This window comes from Vicugna pacos, chromosome 16 (assembly GCF_048564905.1).
Source record: "Vicugna pacos chromosome 16, VicPac4, whole genome shotgun sequence".
Lineage (NCBI taxonomy): Eukaryota > Metazoa > Chordata > Mammalia > Artiodactyla > Camelidae > Vicugna > Vicugna pacos.
The window spans coordinates 24,734,121-24,753,592 of NC_133002.1; the positions used below are offsets into that span (position 1 = coordinate 24,734,121).

At 43.3% G+C, this 19,472-nt stretch overlaps 1 protein-coding gene across 1 annotated transcript in view; it reads left to right on the plus strand.

Moving 5' to 3' along the window:
* Positions 1 to 17,212: 17,212 nt before the first annotated feature.
* Positions 17,213 to 19,472, plus strand: part of LOC140686240 (trafficking protein particle complex subunit 9-like) — a 164,423-nt gene continuing 162,163 nt past the window's right edge. The window contains exon 1 of the mRNA XM_072939960.1: positions 17,213 to 17,397. Within this exon, the coding sequence (XP_072796061.1) occupies positions 17,307 to 17,397 (91 nt within the window). The 5' untranslated portion in view covers positions 17,213 to 17,306. The remainder of the gene's footprint in view (positions 17,398 to 19,472) is intronic.

Genomic DNA, 19,472 nt, shown 5'->3' on the forward strand with positions numbered 1-19,472 from the left:
GGGTGAGTGACTCAGGAAATGCTTTTTTAAGGTAACAAGGGGAAAGTGAAAGGACGCTTGCTGTTTAAGAAAGAAATATCTCAATCACAGCCAGTAAGGCACCTGTGTTCAGGATGGGGTGTGGCGAGTGCAGAGTTTTCACAAAGAAAATAGTGGTGTGATGGGAGCGAGGACAGTTGGGTACTTTATTGGGGAGGAAAAAAGTGGGCTGAACATTTCCTTGTTGAACAAGAGGATTGTGACATGATGTGCTTGTATTTTGGAGAGAAGGGTTTTGTGGGGACAGGCCTAGGAGTACGCTGTATGTCTGGGGAGTCAGCACAACAGAGAAACACAGAGAACCGGGCAGACCCCAAGACCCATGCTGGGGGAGAGACTGCCCACCAATTGGAGGCCTGGAGGCTGCTTCTGTCCCTTAGCTGTGGCCTCAGACCTCCCTTCACAGCCCAGTCCTGTTGATACAAGAATAAAAAACGTTGGGCATGAGAAGGGCTGTGTCCCAGGCTTTCATTGAGCCCCTGGGATGTGCCCCACCAGATTTTGTTCCTTAACTTCATGCAGTAAAGAATTCAAGAGCAAGCCAGTGTTGAGTAAAGGTAGATTTATTCAGAGAGATACATTGATAGGCAAGAGAAACTTCACGAGGTGTGGGGGTTTGATGCTCATATTAGAAGTAGGTACACACTCCACACATTGTGGGCCTTCCCCAAAGAGGGAGAGAGAGTGGTGACCGCGAGGTGGCGCTGTGTTGCTTGTTTTCTTGGGCTTGGTGGTTTCATATGCTAATAAGTAGAAGGACCAGCCTTAGGGCAAGGGGCTAGGATTCCCAGGGAGTTGGCCATTTCCCACCCTTTGACCTTTTGTGGCTAGCATTGGGACTGCCATGTTGCCTGGGGCATGTTATTCACCAAGTTACTATTACAATGGATGTTTACTGAAGCTCAAGATCTGCTAGAAGTTAAATCTCTTCATCCTGAGCCTCAAGGCCTATTGGGGTTTGAATCCTTTAACATTTTGATGTTAATTGCTGTGGCCTTCCTTAAATGGCTGTGCTCTTCCCCCTTCCATCCTGTCTCACTGTGATGACACAGAGACAGCAAAGGTCTGGCCCTACCTGTGCTCCTGCATTTAAAGGTGGGAGGTGTGAGGTGGGCTTATGATGACCCTGAATGGTAAGAAAAATGTTTCAGATTTTCCTACGTGAGACATGGGGACCTGACAGCAACCTCCGCAGATTTATCTCACGGGCTTTATCGCTTGTGTTGTTATAGAAACAACAGGCAAGCCAAGAAACAAGTATAACTCACAAGGTTGTAGTACTGAGATTTATTTCACTGGCACGCTCAGAGGGGCTTCATTTCCAAAGCTCTGAGCACCTCCAAGACGTGCACATGAGGTTTTATAGGGTTAATTACAAGTATGGGGCTATTAGCCAATAAGGCTCAAACAACAAAAAGCAAGGAATCAGTACACTGAAGCTTATCAATTTGGAACAGATCCTGTTACTGACAATTGTTGTCCTTGGATTTACGTGTTAGCTTATTAGCCCATTAAACTGACACTAAACTTCAGGTTTACCAGATAGCTCAGCAAAACTTAGATCAGTAAACCGACACTTATCACACTTAGATTTGTGACTTAGCTTGTTAGCCCAGCTGGGGTTTTCCTTCACAGTGTCACTTATATTTTTTATTTTTCTTTTTATCTTTTTTTAAGTATTTAACCCAAATTTAATATCAGGGTTTTTTGGGAAAGAAATTTCTCTTTATCTTTTCTTTGGGGTTCTTTTGGGGGGGAGGTAATTAGATGTATTTACCTGTTAGTGGAGGCCCTGGGGCTTGAACCCAGGACCCCGTGCACGCTAAGCACATGCTCTACCACCCGCCCCTTCATCATTTTCTTTTTGCTTTAGCTGCCAAGAATCTTACAGCTGAATTTGTAGTCGGCCTTTAACACTTGCCCTGACTTCATGGAATCCATTTTTATGAGTTTATCTCCCCCTGGTTTCATTTAAGTATTGAATCTCCATTTTCTCTTCACTCTCCGTTTTGCATTTTTGTTGTTATGGTTGTTAAGCTGTGTTTAACAGAATTGTTTAAATTCTCTTTTAGCAAGAGGCTGAATGTAAATAAATATGTAAGCAAACAGCACAATTAAATGCTTTTATACATTCTGAGCTGTTTAGTAGTAACTTAAAAACCGAATTGAATATTAAAGTGATAGCATTTTTAAAATATTTTTTAATTTTTCATAAAAATATAGCTGATTTAAAATATGATATTAGTTTCAGGTGTACAATAGATGCTCCATTTATAGTTACTGTAAAACATTGTCTGTATTCCCTGTGTTGTAAGATACATCCCTCTAGCGTGTTTACATTACATGTTGCAGTTTGTATAAGAAAGTTGGGTAACGCAGAGTCTGGAACGTGGCTGTGTATGACTCAGGTTCACGCTCACCCTGCCTGTCAGAGCTCAGGCCTTCACTCCTTTCTGCAGGGGAGCGAGTGGAGGCAGCTCTCATCAGCGCTGTCACCACCCTCTGAGTGGCAGTGACAGCAGTGACTGTGTGTGGACGTGCAAATTGTTTTCCCAAGAGCTTTATATGCGTTTCTGCATTTAATAATTAAAGCCCTCCTGTGAGGAAGCGTTTTTAATGCATAATACATTTTATTTTGTTATTGATAGATTTCAAACCTCTGGAAAATTTACAGTAGTACAATAAACGCTTAGATACAGTTCACCTTATAGGGCACTATTTGGCTTTCTGTGTCTGGCTTATTTTAGCATAAAATTTCAAGGTTCATCCATATTGTAGCCTGAATCAGTACTTTATTCTTTTTGTTTGATAATATCCTTTTCCATTTTTTTTGGTTTTAGTCTATTTAAAAATATTTTCATTGAAGTCTAGTCAGTTTATAATGTTGTGTCAGTTTCTTGTCTACAGCAAAAGACTTCAGTTAAAAAGGAACATACCTGCATTCATTTTCATACTGTTTTTAAACATAAGTTACTATAAGATATTAAATATATTCTCCTGTGCTATACAGTATAAACTTGCTGTTTATTCTTTACATACTCAGTAACTGCAAATCTTGAACTCCCAATTTATTCCTTCCCACACCCTCCCCCCTCTGGTAACCACAGTATGTTTTCTGTGACTCTGTGTCTGTTTCTGTTCTGTAGATAAGTTTATTTTTTTGTTTCTTTCTTTTTTTTTTTTAGATTCCACATGTCAGCAATCTCATGTGGTATTTTCCTTTCTCTTTCTGGCTTACTTCACTTAGAATGACATTCTCCATGTCCATTGATGTTGCTGCAAATGGCATTATTTTATTATTATTTTATGGCTGAATAGTAGTCTATAGGACAAATATGCTACAACCTCTTTATCCAGCCATCTGTCAGTGGACATTTCGGTTGTTTCCATGTCTTGCTATTGTAAATAGTGCTGCTGTGAACATTGGGGTGTAGGTGTCTTTTTTAATTAGGGTTCCTTCTGGATATATGCCCAGGAGTGGGATTGCTGGGTCATCTGGGAGGTCAAGGTTTTGTCTTTTGATGAACCTCTATACATTTTTCCACAATGGCTCCACCAAACTGCATTCCCACCACAGTGTAGGAGGGTTCCCAATTCTCCGCAGCCTCTCCAGTATTTATTGTCTGTGAACTTCTCAATGATGGCTATTCTGACTGGTGAGAGGTGATATTTGATTGCAGTTTTGATTTGCATTTCTCTGATAATGATATTGAACATTTTTTCATGTGCCTACTGGCCATTTGTGCGTCTTCATTGGAGAAATGTTTCTTTAGGACTTCTGCCATTTTTTGAATTGAATTGTTTGTTTTCCTTTCTTATTAAGTGTAAAAGCTGTTTACATATTCTGGGAATTAAGCCCCTAGCAGTTTCATTTATTGCAAATATTTTCTCCCATTCCATAGGTTGGTTGTCTTTTTGTTTTGCTTACTGTTTCCTTAGCTTTGCAAAAGTTTGTAAGTTTAATTAGATCCCTCTTGTATATTTTTGGTTGTTTTTCTATTGCTTGAGTAGACTGCTCTAGGAAAACATTGCTGAGATGTATGTCACATGTTTTGCCTATGGTTGCTTCTAAGGGGTTTATAGTGTCTTGTCTATATGTTTAATTCTTTAACACATTTTGAATTCATTTTTGTGTATGCTGTGAGGGAGTAGTCTAACTTCATTGATTTACATGCAGCTGTGCTGTTTTCCCTGCACCATTTGCTGAAGAGGCTGTCTTTATTCCATTGTATTTTCTCACTTCCTTTGTCAAAGTTTCAATGACCAAAAGTTTGTGGGCCTATTCTTGGTAAATGTGTTTATCCGTTCATTGATGGATGGATATTGTTAGTAACTTTTGGCTACTCTGAATGATACTGCTATGAATATTGATGTGAAATTTTTATGAGAATATGTTTTCATTCTGTTGGCTGTACAGTTGGCCCTCCATATCTGTAGTTTCCACTACATGGATCCAGATGGCTGATTGTAAAGGGACTCGAACATCCTTGGATTATGGTATCCAGGGTGTGGGGTTCCTGAAACCAACCCCCCAAGGGTATTGAGGGATGACTCTACATATAGGAGTGGAATTGCTGAGCCATATAACTCTAAGCTTTTGAGGAAATACCAGGCTTCTCCAAAGAAGTTGCACAATTGTCCCTTTCCCCTGGCCGCATATGAGGTTTCTCTGCCTCCTGAACGACATTTGTTATTGTCCGTGATTTGGTAATAACCATCCTAGTGGGTGTAAAATGAGATCTCATTTTGATTTTGATTTGTCTAGTGATGTTGAGCATCTTTTCATATGCTTATTGGCCATTTGTATATGTATCTAAATTCGTGGTAAATTTAAAAATTGGGTCTGTTTTATTGTATTGTTCAGTTGTAAGAATTTGTTATATTTCCTGGATGCTACTCTCTTATTAGATACATGTTTTGCAAAATTGTTCTTCTATTCTGCACATTGTCTTTCACTATATTTTTTTAAACATTAAAACAATTTCTTTACAGGGGAGGTAGTTAGATGTAATGATTTATTTTATTTTTCTTGCTAAGCAAGCACTCTCTGACTTGAGATACCCATTTCCCCTGTCATTTCACTTTCTTGATGATGTCCTTTGTAAGAAAAGGGTTTTAATTTTGATGAAGTCCAGTTTATCTGCTTTTTTCTTCTATCACTTGTGCTCTTGGTATTGTATCCAGGAAACCAAAGCCTATCCTAGGACCACAAAGATTTATACTGTGTCTTCTTTTAGAAAGTTTATAGGTTTAATTTTTACATTTCTGTCTGTGATCTACTTTGTTTTAATTTTTATTTGTTATATAAAATATGGGTGTTCAGATTCCAGATTGATTCTTTTGCCTGCAGACACCCAGCTGTCCCTGCACAATTTGTTGAATAGACTATTCTTTCAATGGGGTGTTTTTGGCCCCCTAGTGGAAAACTGTCTGTAAATGTAAGTTTTTCCCCGTGGGTTTTTATTGTGTCTCATAGATTTATTTATCCAAACTTATGCCAGCAACATACTGACTTATTACTATAGCATTTTAGTACCTTTTAAAGTGAGTCCTCCAACTTTACTCTTCTTTTGCAAGGTTGTTTTGGCTATCCTGGGCCCCTTGCACGTCCATATTAATTTTGGGATCAGTTTTTCAATTTTTGCAAAGAAGTCAGCTGGAATTTTGATAGGGATTCCACTGTATATGTAGATCATTTTGAGGAGTCTTAATATTTTTAATAATACTGTCTATCATTCCATGGAAATGGGATGTCTTCCATATATGTAGATCTTTTAAAATTTATTTTGGTGATACTTCAAAAAGTTCAATGTACAAATCTTGTAAATTTTTGTTAAATGTATCTCTCATTTTATTTTTAATGCTGCTGTAATTGGAAATGCTGAGTTTCTTATGGGTGGGACTATATATCAATCTTCTTATTTCTAGAATTCCTTAACAGCAATTACCCTAGTTATATATTTGCTACTTAAATCTATCCACAACAATTCCCCACCCCATGTTATAAGAAACCAAGACCCAAGTTAAGCTACCTGAACACCTATGTGGAAATGTGAAATGAGACCCTTGGGTGGGGCTTTGTGCAGATGATACTGGAGCTTATTCAGGATGGCTTCATCGTAATTTCTTTTAAACAACCCTTTCGGTGTATTTAGTCAGATACATTAAGAACATGCCCTTTTGATGTGCGGAGTAGCTAAGACTATGATTTTCAAATAATTTCTAATGAGAGTGTTGTTCTTGAAACCTAATTTGCATCAATCTTTGAAGATTTATGTTTCAGGGGCTTTGACTAAAGAACACCTGTCTTTAATCAATAACGACAACTAAATGCTCAAGCAACATGTAAGAGCTTGAGCAAACTGCCCCTACCCCATAGTGCTGGGTGGCTGCAGCTGCAACTGGAGTCAGCGCTTACCTATCCCAGTACGCTTGTGCTGATCTGCTCAAAGTGGTTCGTCCAACAGTTTATCAGTAGTCTGTTGGACAAAGTCATTAAAAATTGATTGAAGGTTGCTGGAATGCAATATAATCTTATTAATATTAATTAAGCACATATTGAGTGCTTATTGTATGATGGAATTGTCCCTCAGCCTCACATGAATATTATTTCTCATAAAACCTCACATATTTCCTTGTTAATCTCACTTTACAGATAAGGAGACAGACAATTAGGTCTTCTCTCTTTTGGGGGAGCTCATTATCAATGATGGGAAGTTATAAGGAAAAAGATATTGATTCATCATGAGAAAACATTTTTCTGAGGGTCAGCAAAGAAGAAGATGAACACTGAAGAAGGTGATCATTGTTCAAGTGAGACAAGCCCTGGGTTGTGCGGAGTCAGCATCCCTGTCCTAGAGAAGGCACGTGTAGAGCTGCGTACTGGGTGAGGCGGCGCGGCCGCGCAGGGAACGCGGATGCTGGGCCGTTGGGCTGTGCTCAGGCCCGGTGGGGCTTTCTCCTAAGGGCAGTGGACCATCATTGACAGATTTTATGTTGGAGAGTGGGGTGCTCTCGTAGTTCACTTTTGTCTTGTAGAATGCTTGGAAACATTTAGAAGGTTTGGCAGGAGGTGATGTGCTGAGTCAGAGTAGGGTGGCTGCGAGGTGTAGCAGTGTTCAATTTTCAAGTTGTTTTCAGGCCCAGGCTTGTGGCTGAGTAGCCGTGTCAGTTTGAATGACGCACTCAAGGAAGTGAAAAAATTTATCTAATCAATTGAAGCAGTGATGTACCCAATTCCCAGGACTGTTGTGGAGATCCAGTGAGATAACGTTTGCAGTGTGCAGCATGGTCCCAGCACAGAGTCAGTGCTGAGTGAGTGCCAGTGAGTATCTGGTAGGTCAGGTGTGGGTGGTGGGACTCGGTGTCTGAGGATATCTGGGCCCTGAAGGAGGGGTCCATTCACATCTGTGAGTGATGGGTCTGAGTTGGGAGAGGCACGGAGAACTTAGCCCCGGATCAGAGGCCCTGGGCAGGACGGCTATTGGAGGAGAACCGTGAAGTCAGCTCTTTGCAGGTGGAGTTGGAGGTGCCCTTGTGACATCTAAGTGCAGTGTCACAAGCTGAAAGAGGAGGTCTGGGCCCAGGCTGTGCATTTTCGAATAATGTCAACTCCTGAGGACACCGAAGTATTGATCACTGAACGGAAGTCATACTTTACAGGACAAATGAATAGTAGTATCACCTCTGTCATCAAAGCTCACGTCTATTTATTCATCACTCAGTTTGCTAATTGGGTACTTACAGAGCTCACTTCACCGTCCTCCCGTGGGCTCAGGCTCCACAGAAAAGAGCTGGTGTGTCTTCCTCTTTTCCAGAAGAAGACACATTTAGCTTGTAGCCTTCTGTACCTCGCCAGACTTAGGATATTAGTTTGTTGGTTTAATTGTATTTTCTGTTGGCCATGTCCTGACAGGAGAGAAATTTTACCTCATGGTCATGTTTCAATTAGCTGTTACTGAGAATTGCTGATCTGATACATAGTGTATGTATTATATTAACTTTGTAGAGTAGTTATCATTTTTCTGTCTTTGCCCTTTAATTTTGATTGCCCCTTCAGTGTTCTATCCTTTTTGGGGCCTTATTTTTTTTAATTAAAAAATGTCTGTTAACAGTTAAGAAAACGAAAACAAAGAAAAAATGCACATGGGAGCTAAATTTAGAAAATGTCTAGTGTGTTTTCTATCTCGGCAATGGAGGGTTCTAGAAACTCGTGAAAACTTTCATTACACAAGTTCCTTAAAATGCTGATTAAGAAATAAAACCTTCCTTCCTCATCTTTCAAGCTGCACAACTCATTGTCAAGAAAGTGAGGGGAAATTCTCAGAAGCCAAGACAAATGAGAAAGCAGGGTTTCTGGGAGATATGCGAGCCTTAGAATCCCTGGGGTGCTGGTTCGATCCTGAACTGATTTTCAGTTGCCTTGACAGGAGGGCAGGATGTGAGCCCCAGGCCTCTGACACTAGGAGTTGGATGGGGGATCATATTATGGGCCAAGCCCATCCTGAGGATCTTGGTTTACTAAGGGGTGAAATAGGAAAAAAAAGAATTCCTCAAGGCAAGAAAATAAGGAAAGTCAATTTTGTTGGAAGAGGGGAAAAATAACAAATCCAAAGTAAGGATATAGTTTAAAGTTGTTCTGGCATTAGAGTGACCACAAACACCTGGCAGAAAAGCACAGCTACTCCTTGATTGATAAGTTGTGTTTTGAATGAATCACTGAACAGCCATTCTGAAAATGGCCTCCAGAGTCTTGTGGATCAAGATACTGGACAGCAAACACCTCCCTTCCAAGGTCTCATTCAAATAACCAGAAAGGTTTTAAAGGAAAGAAGCCATGATCATAGTTCTATTTATTAACATTTCTATATGCTACGAATTCAGAGGTGACTATGTAGTTGTCTCCTCTATTATGGACCTTACTTTCTCTTTGGGGAGACAAAATGACATAGTTGGTAATCTTGGTGGAGGGAGGTGTTAGTCTGTTGCAATTAGCCAGGAGAGGAGATTAAGAAAACAGTGAAGGGTGGGTGAAATTTTTAGCTGAGGACAGTCTTGTTCACTTGGCTTTTAATTGCAGGCTCAATGAGCTGTCACTGGAGGGAATAGATCTTACGGAGGATGGGCTTAGCTCAGGCCTCATTGGAATGGACAAATGAACCTGGAGAAAGACAGTCAAATCTGTGCAGACATTAAAGTTCACTTGAACGTGCTGCATCCCTGAGCCAAAGATAGGACAAATATGCAGCAATTCTTGAGGACAGAAGAGTGGTTTTTAAGGTTCTCCAAGAATGAATCCCATGGAACCGAGATGGCCAGTTGTCAAACTGAGACTTTGTTCTTTGGACGGTGTACCCAGCAAGGGTATTGGCCTTTTATATGTTTCCATTTGTCTTTAATACATGTCTGTTAATGAGGACATGGGCACAAATGTTTGACACCTTGTCGAGGCGATTTTGGATACCTGCCTAGAAGCACGGGCACAGTTGTGGCTGCTTCATACATCTTGCAGCCCGTCCCTTTCCCCGGCTCCGTGATCACGGCAGAGTGGTTCCTTGTTGACCTGTCCGTTTCCTCTGTGACATCATAACCCATGAAAAGACCGGAGCATATTAACTTGGCTTTGTTAAAGTCAAAGAAACAGATCAAATATGGAGTCAGATTTGTTCTTTCCTATTTCAGTAGTACCATGGAGATGGCAGTTTGGGCAGCTTTTTGTAGTGTCCTGGAGGCTTTCTCTCTCAGCTTCTGGGCGCCTCTATTGAAAACCCTTCATTGCTGTCTGGCCTGCTGGTAATGCACACTGCCTGTTTTGCCCTGAAGATGTGTTCTGTTTATAAACTCATCTCTACTCCTTGGAAAACAACTCAAGAAAAACTCAGTTGGTTTTCCACCAGCCATGGGCAGGGGTGAGGTATACCATGTTATTATTTCATAAAATAATAGTAATAATAGTAATAGTAATAGTACTAGAAATAATAATAGTATTATAATAATAATAATAATATAAAAGAAGTCTTAAAACAGGACTGAGCACTTTGGAGAGAGTCAAAAAATGCTTTCTGGCTTAAATCAAAAGTGATGACTTAGTGATTCCATGGCTGCTGTATTTGCTAAGCTAGTTACTCCTTTGCTCCATTACACATTATTTTAACTGAAAAAGAAATGCAAGCAAATGGTTAAAAAAAAAACTCAAACAGAGCACAAAAATACACAAGTGAAAGAAGTTTTCCCTCATCCTCTGTTCTTTCAGCCCTGTCTGGAGATGCCACTGTTTACTATCTTTTGGGTGCTTTTCCAGATATGCTTTGCACATTCCCACCTATGTATGTAAATTCCTTTAAAATTTTAATTATTTTTAACTTAAAGAGATTTAAATCCTCAAGTGGCTTCTGGCCGGGTAATATAACAGAACAAATCTGACTCCATATTAGATCTGTTCCTTTGAATTTAACCCTATGCTCTGTCTCCTAGGCTTCATCTTGCTTGTAAAAAATTGTTGCCTAGAGCCTGAAATAAACAGGAGACCCTATTCTGAAGGCTCTGACCTTTAAGGATATTTAACACTTTTTCATTCATTAAAAGATAGCAAATTGCAGAATAGAAAATAACGTTTGTTTTGTTGGAGATTTACAGGGATCTGACCCACGCAGATAGCTGTAAGAACAAAGGATTCTAACAAGAAGGAATTCCTACACTAAGAAGTTTGCAACAACCAAGCGCGTAGGAAAGGAGCCTGAATTGTGACTTGGGGAGATGGTTTTCCAGAACATTAGTTTGCCAACTAGGTCTACAGAAACTTGCTATTCCAAGCCCCAACATCTGGTTTCCAAACTTATTGGCCTGTCCTGCACTGAGGAGAATGAATTTGGACTTGGTAACACTCCTATCTACCTAGAAAGCTGGGCACTGGAGCTGAGTGTTATGGAAACAGGCCAGCCAAGAAACCAGCACCAATCGGAGTGCTGGAGTACTCAGAATTATTATGCCGGCGGGCTCAGAGGGGCTTCTGCTCCGAAGTTCTGAGCACCTCCAAGACGTGCACATGAGGTTTTAAATACTTCAATACAAGTAAGGGGATATTAGCCAATAAGACTTAAAGAACAAAAAGCAAGGAATCAGTACACTGGAGCTTATCAATTTGTAATAGATCACGTTACTGACACTTGTTGAGCTTGGAATTACGAGTTAGGTTGTTAGGCCAATAAACTGACACTAAACTTCAGATTTACGAGATAGCCCAGCAGAACTTAGATCAGTAAACCGACACTTATCACACTTAGATTTGTGACTTAGCTTGTTAGCCCAGCTGGAGTTTTCCTTCACATGAGGACAGCTCTCCCACCCCCAGGAAACCACTGTGAGCCCTTGATGTTTCCACTAGGGTGGGGTATGGTTTACCCAGGAGGGATGGGGACTATGCACCAACACTCAGGCAGTCTGCTCTGTCTGGGGCTCTGATCTTGTACCACACCACTCCCCCCAGCCCAACACCTGGGACAGTGGAGCTAAGGCAGTGATCCTTCCTGCCTGTTTCCCAGCGTGTAAAAGGGGAATATGTGCTCTTCCCAAGGAAGTTCTGAGCGACAACACCTGCGGGTGCTTGGTTCTCAGAGCAACAGAAAACCCAGCTCCGCATGGGGGCAACGGGTGTGATCCCCGTAGTGTTTCTGCAGAAGCATCTGATGGAGGGCTGGATCAGGGAGGTAAAACATGAGCTGCGGGACTTGAACGGTTACAGAAGGGTACAGAGGTAGGTCTGCCATCTCAGGGTGCCCTAGAGGTAAAGCTTTTTCTCTCCAACTCCGCTACGACACTCCCCTATCCAGACCCATCCCTTCTCTGCTCTTCCTGTCCATCTGTATCCCTCCACTTTTCCCCTCTTCTCCACCTGCTCCCATCTTCTCCCTCCCTCGCTGTCCCACCTTCTCTCGCAGAATCCAGAGAGGATCCATGTCCTTCCTGCGCATGCGCTGTCGGTGCCTGGTGGTCCGCTGGTTAGAAGCTCCATGTCCGAGCCGGGGATTGGCCCCAAATGCTTCTCAACTCTGTCGCCCGTTAGGCCTTTGGTTCCTGCCTGGGGCCGGGGCTTCTGGCTGTGGAAGTGCAAGGTGGGGGGCTCCCGGGAAAGGGTTCAGGCGGCTTCGGGAGGGTGATCCGCCTTTCACAGCCTCCAAGGGCGCCAGTCAGCCCGTGTTCAGCTGAATTTCTCTGGCCAGACCCTTCTGACAGCACCACCTGCCCCGGCGCCCCGGCCACAGCTGTCCAGGTCCAGGTGTGCGCCTGCCACCTCTCACGCAGCCGGGATCCCCTCAGTCCACGGCTGGCGTCCCCTTCCCCTCTCCCGCCCGCGAGTCCTCTCCTCCCGGGCTTCCTCTCCTCGGCCGCCTGCCCGTCCCCACCAATGGGCGGGCTGTTTCCCGGGCGGGCGTGGTCTGCGGACCTGGACGGGAGCGGGCGGCTTATGCTGGTGCTGGGGCTGGCCTCCGAGCGGGGCTGCAGCCCGCACCCCCCCTTTACCTCCCCCCTAGGGTTGCCCTCCTTTCCCTTTCACCCTCCGTCAGGACCAGCTCAGTGGCGTGTGTGCTGCTCCCCGGGCTGAGAGCCTCTGGCTGTAGCGCCCAGCTTCACCTGGTGGAGTCGGGAAAAGGGAGCATCAGTGCTGAGCAAGCTTCTGTCTCCTCCCTCAGTGTTTCTGCCGCAGGTAAGTACCTTGAACACTTTCAGGTGTTATGATGGCGGTGCTTGTTGATGTCACGTGTTTTTATAGTGAGAGGGATTAACAGTGGTGAAAGCAGGGCTTGGTTCTGTTAAAAATGAGCTGAAGGCATGAAGCTGTGATATCCTCCTTCCTTCCCTCTCCAAGGGTGAAACGTGTGACCGTCGATTTTAAAAAGACAGTTACAGTCCCTAACTAGCCCAGCCCAGCTAGTGTGTGTTAACAGGAACAGCATCACCAGAGGCCTTGGAGACCCAGGGATATTGCAGTCCTAAAGAACTCCTGGCACAGTTTGGTTTGTATTGGTTTTTTGTTTTTCTTAAATTGTGGGACAGACTACTGGTATAAAAAGAAAAATATTTGTCAAGAAATATTTTTTCATATAACAGCGTTATTGTGATATAGTTCACACACCATGAATTCCATCCATTTAAATGGTAAAATTCAGCAGCTTTTAGCATATTCACAGTTGTGCAACCATTATTATTCCAGAACGTTTTTATCACTTCAGAAATAGCAGTGGAAATTAATGACCTATCCACCCCTCCCCAGTGGTGGTTCTAAAGAAATTTCTTGGCTAATCTTGACCATAAATTCACTTGTTACATTCCAAGAAAAATCTGGTAGGAATTCTAATCAGAATTGCAATGAATCTGTCTATCAAAACAGGAAGAATTAACGTCTTTATGGCACAAACTTCTTCTACCCATGAATATATTTCGGACCCTATATTTTCCTCTGTCCAGAGCCTGGCCCATGGGAAGTCCTCACTACTTGTTGGGCTTGTGAATGATGAGATTCTATACATCGTTAGTTGCAGCTGTAGCCTTTCACAGAAGAGAAAAGAAACCTCAGTGAAACAAGTGACTCTCTGATGGTCAGAAAGAGTGACAGCCATTGCTGGAGTGATCCAGTGGACTTGGTGTTTGCAACCAGAATTCTCCACCACCTACAGCTAAGGGGATTAGAGTGTTCTTTTGTTTTTTCTTAATGGCGTTGCTTTTATTTTTACTTATTTTTTAAATTATTTTTTATTTAAGTGTAGTCAATTTACAATGTTAGTTTCAGGTGTACAGCAGAGATTCAGTTATAAACATATGCATATGTATATACATATGTTTTAGATTGTTTTTAGTATAACTCATTACAAGAAATTGAATATAGTTCCCTGTGTTATATAGCAGGTCCTTGTCATTTATTTTATATTTACTAATTTGTATCTGTTAATCCCTCCTTTCCTGCCTGCTAAATACAGTTTGCTTTCTATGTCCATGAGTCCATTTATAGGAGCACCATTTTTCCTAGTAATATATGCTCTTTGGCTGCTTTCAGTTTCAGTAATTCCATCTTATCTGTGGGCGCTTTTCTTCTGGTGGCCTTTATGTGGTTTGCACACGTGGTAATAGAGATCTTTATTTGGGAGAACTCCAGGCCTCTGTAGTCCCTGGTACAGAATGCCCACTGAATTGATGATTGAACTGGGAAAAAAGCACAGTAAATGCTGGAATTTCCACTATGGTTGAGAATTCCAGGTTTCAATAACCTGTTTAGACAACCTTAATATTGGCTGCACCCATACTGGGTAATTTGGTGGAAATTCATGGTATGGTGGTGTAGAGACGGGGCCTTATATTTTTCTTCTCTTTCTATTTTCTAACACTCATTCTCCTGGGCCTTCCAGATCCTCCCCCAGAAGTGCCCAGGGCTGGCTTGGTGCTGCACTGAGGCAATATTTGTTAATAACGCCCTTTCCTCTTCTCCTCTGAGCCTCCGTTTCTTTCTGTGCACAATGAGCGCTTAGACTAGATAAATACTTTTCAGTTTCTTTTAAAGCCATGTTTCCTTTGAGAAACAGAAAATGCAAATATCTCCTCTCAACCCAACCCTTTAGATTTTGGTATGTCCTCCAAGTAGTGACATAGCTCTTTGTGAAAAATTGATGTGATTTTGATTGCAGGTGACACAGAAAAGACTCTTCAGAGATTTATTGCAGGGAGAGGGCAGGAAAGAGGCAGTATGTGACACTTTCTAGTGTGAGCAACGGAGCAGGGACTTGGATTTAAATACGGTGTCTGACGTGGCCTCTCTCTAATCTTGTAGAATGTGATAAACTTCTCTACCTCAGTTTCTTGATGTGTCAAGTTGGGGTGATAATATTTTAAGGCTTCTGTGAAACATTATACAAATAAGACATTTGTGTCTCGGTAGAAACAAGATCTGCTAGGGATTCAGGGATTTGTTTAAAAAATATTCTTGTCCATAGCACTCTGTCTGTGTGTATTTAGACGTTCCTGGAGGGTGAGGGTGAGTCTAAAGTCCATTGTGGGACAGGTGGCCCATATTTCTCCGTGTCCCAGTTTACCCCCTACTCCCCAGTCCTCTTCCTCAGTCCAGGATGAAGTTCTCTAGTAGATTTACACAGAGGTCTTGTGGAAATGGCTTTTCATTTTATTGTTTCACCAAGAAGGGCTGCCATCATGATCTCTGTGGTCAGGTTTTGAAGGGCTGCCATCATGATATCTGGTAAGAATTCTATGCAATTTGGAGTTCCAATTTAATGAAAAGAAAAAAATTACAAATAGAAAATTAGAACAAGGGTGGTGACAGGGGCTCTTTTAAGTGGACACCATTAGCTTTGTTAGCTTCAGGTGCTGTGGCCTGTTGCCACGAGGACCCATCCTCTTGCTCTGAAGTTGGAGGGACTAGTGCGCTCAGTGGGAATGTTAACTGAGTGTATCTCATGGGCTGGGCATTGTCCTATTTGTACTGTGTGTCCCTTATTTGAGACAGTGAGCTCACCTAACCTCGATAACCTCTTTAAAATATTAGACTTTTAATTTTGAGATGTAATGTAGATCCCCATGTGGTAGTAAGAGATTATATGGAGAGGGCCTATGGGCCCTTTGCCCAGTTTTCTTAATGGTTCCATCTTGCAGTGTTGGGGTACAATTCATTACTGACTCACTAACAATTTGAGGTTTGTGTTATTGCCCTTATTTCTATTCACGATTAAACTGGGGCTTCGAGAAGCACACAGGCCTGTCCAGGTCACCCACATTGTTAATGCAGAGTCGGGTGAACGTGGGCTTGGGATTTCCAGGCAGTACCATTATGATGGTTTGTGGCAGGGAGCAGCATTCACTTTGCTTGTTTATTCATTCATTCAACAAACATTTATTGAGTAAACTCTGTGGGTCAGATGCTTTCATAGAGTTATCTGATTCTTCAGCAGTACTGAGAATCAGGTAATGTTTATATTTTTTAATCTGAGAAAATTAGCTCTGAGAGGTTATAACCCCCCCAAAGGAAGTATAACTCATAAAGGAGGGATAGAACATGTGTACAGTCACCTCCTTTTATGCAGGTGGTACCCTATGCATTTTACATTTTCAAACATCCGTAATCCAGATATATTCTTGTAAGGCAAGGCTTTTTTTTTTAATTGAAGTATAGTCAAGTTTACAATGTTGTGTCAATTGCAAGGTGTTTTTTGACTTTTGAATTAAAAAATACTTTTTCAGCTGGGTAATTAGGTGTATTTACTTGTTTCATTTTTAAAATGAGGTACTGGGGTTTGAACCCAGGACCTCGTACATGCTAAGCATATGCTCTACCAATGAACAGTACCCTCTACCCCAAGGCAAGTTTTCTTATCCATTATTATGAAGCTTAGGAGTTCAAATAAATTGAATAGGAATCCAGGTCTTTTGATCTTACTGTGGTCCTTTTCTTTATATTCTGCTGAAGGGGGTTGGGGAAGCATTTCCTTTGTTCATTTCTTTATTCAGCATTTTTGAGCAGTGACTTTGCATCAGGGCCTTGCTAGGTGCTTGGAAATAGAAAATAAGAAATGACCTTTCTCTGCAGAGGCAGGAAGCCTAGACCAAAAGCTGGGTAATGTGATCGAGCTACAGTAGCCACATGCAGACTCTGAGGACAAACTGTACCCTTGGATTTGCTTTGGCTTCCCTTGTCTTCTGGCTGGTACACACCAGGTCACCGCAACCCAGATGGGCCCGTAGCACACAGCAGAGAATGTACCTCGATCTCCTCTCCCCTCTCGGCAGGGCCTGCAACATGAGCATCCCTGACTTCGTGCAGTGTGCTGAGGACCACCAGACTCGTCCCGTTGTGGTCCAATCCATAGAGATCATCTCAGAGGAGAATTTCTTTTGCATCTATCAGCTACTCACCTCGGTTAGCCATATCAGCCCTTGTGGCTCCCAGTGGACACTCTGTATCCACTACAGGCACCGCTATGTGCCCGAGAATCGGTGGAGCGTCTTCCAGAAACACCCCAAGGTCGTGGGCCTTGTCACCATTACTGAATGTCTCTCTGCCAAGGCCTTCGAGAAGCTCCACATGCAGAGGAGCTGTATGGCACATCGCTTAATGACTCTCAGCTTTTTGTCTTTGTGCTGCATGGGGAGGTAGCCGAGCAGACGCGCACCGACGTTGCCTTCAATCTAAGAGTACTGCAGGGTGGTGGAGAAGAGGATCGAGGACTTCACTGAGTCACTCTTCATCTTGCTCAAGTCCAAGTGGCTGGATGGTGGCCCCAAGAATTCTGGGGACAAGATCCCCCTCCCCTGCATCCCGTTTGAGAAGGAGGACTTCATGGGACTGGACACAGACAGCAGGTAAGTTTACCTGGAAGCCAGTCCACCTTGGCTGTGTGCTGGATTGCTTCCCTACATCCAGAAAGGGATCAGCAAGGAAGAAGTCAATCTTGTAGCCAAGGGGGGAGGGAGGTGCAGCCCGCCGGTTTCCAGACATTTCAAAGTGAATCCGCCTTTATTTCAGAGAGATCCTTTTAGGGTTAGTGTGGACACTTACTCCCGCTTTACAGCCAGGAACATGGTGGGACCCCTGGGGTTGCTGTCCAATAAAGTAGCCAAAGCCACTGATGCTAGGAGCACTGGGGAGGAGGCTGGACTGAGCTGAGATGTGCTGTAGGTCAAATGCACACCAGACGCTGAGGCTTGTCTAGTAAAAGTACATAAACTATCTCTTTACTTCCTATATTGATTACATGTCAAAATAATAGTATTTTACATACAGTAGATTAAGTAAGATCTGTTCTTAAAATCACATTCTAGTATTTGTTTTTTGTTTGTTGGTTTGTTTCTTTGTTTCAAATTTTAAACGTGGCAACTGGGAAACTTTCTTTACATGGCTCTCATTTCATTTCTGTTGGGCAGCCTGTCCTGGTACATGCTCATCCCTTTGCTTATAGATGAGATGCTGAGCCCCGAGAGGCAGAACGAGGCGCTGGTTGAGCTGCGGCTGGAGCCGCTGTCACCTGCCTCCCAGGCCCAGCAACTTTTCAGCTCAGGCCGTCTCTTCCTGCCCGACAGCCACCATGCCAAGTTAGGACATCAGAAACACCGCCAGGGACTTCCTAATGAACTCCTTATGCAGGGAAAGGCGTATCACGGTGTATGGGACAGAGCAGGGAAATGTTCATTCCCACTTTGTCCCTGTGATTAAGTCAATGGCCCCAATTTGCCTCGGAAGTACAGATGAGCTCTTCTGGGCTGCCTACCCCCCACCTTCTGCTCTGTTTCCCCATATATCTATCGTGTTGTCCCTCGGGCTGAAGAGGGTGAGATGCCTTTGCCGAGACGTGGTCCCCCTTTGCTGGGGTGAGTGAGGGAAGCTGTGCCCCCCGGCCTACGGCCTCGGTCCTTGAGTCTGGAGAGGGCTCATGGTGTTCCCCAGGTGGCGGTCAGAAGACCTGGCATGTGCTAACGGGCCCGCTTTGGAGGTGGTGCTCTGTGATTCTTGAACTTACCTAAGATCAGATCCTACTTTCTGGTTGTTGGTAAGTTGGAGGAGAAGATGCTAGAGAATTAATAAAAAGAATGTCTAGACCAGCCCTGTGAGTGAGAAGCAGAGGGGACACTAGTCCCACCTGCGAGAGCCCACCTAGCAGGCTCTGGATGAATTTTCTGTTCCTCCCCGGAAATACCTCTATGGCTTAAGGAAGAGGAGAGGCATGTCGTGGCCATTATCTGTACTTGTCCTCACAGGGCCCTGTGATCTACATGCTCGCACTCCCCATCTGCTTCTTGGAGATGAGTTGACATGTTTAGGAGCCTGGGCACTGCTGAGGGCATAGCTCCCAGCACCGTGCTACACAGAGTCTGGCTCTGTTCACCTCACCTGTCAACTCCTGCTGAGGCCCCAGACATTAGTCAAGGTAGGTGCATCAGCGAAACCTAAGCAGGGACCACCTTCTCCCCCTGGACAGAGTGGTGAGTGAGCAGTGGAAGCCTGGAGCCCTGCCCCAGCCCCCACGCCAGTGCCACTTCTTTTGTCATAGGAGGCACTGGTGACATTTTTGCTCAACAAATGCTTGTCTCTGAGTCTGCAGACCCACCAGAGAATGCCAGCTTGTTTTTGCCTTTTGAAGTCTGCCCTTGGGACTTGGCGGAGTAGCCGGATGTGTACTTAGCCCACAGTGGTTCAGCGCATTGAACCTGCCTCCTTGTGGGTCTGTCTATTGTGGGCTCAGCCAGCATCTGAACGTCATTGAGATAACGCGGCCAGTGAGCTAGGGTCAAGCACATTCTCCTCCAGTCACTTTTACTCCATTGTTTCTTTTACTATTCCACAGTCATTAATTTTTTAAACAATGCTTTGGTGTAGGAGCAGAGCCTCATTCTCTCCTGCTACTCTTGGTGGAAGTGAGTAAAACGGTCCAGACTGAAAT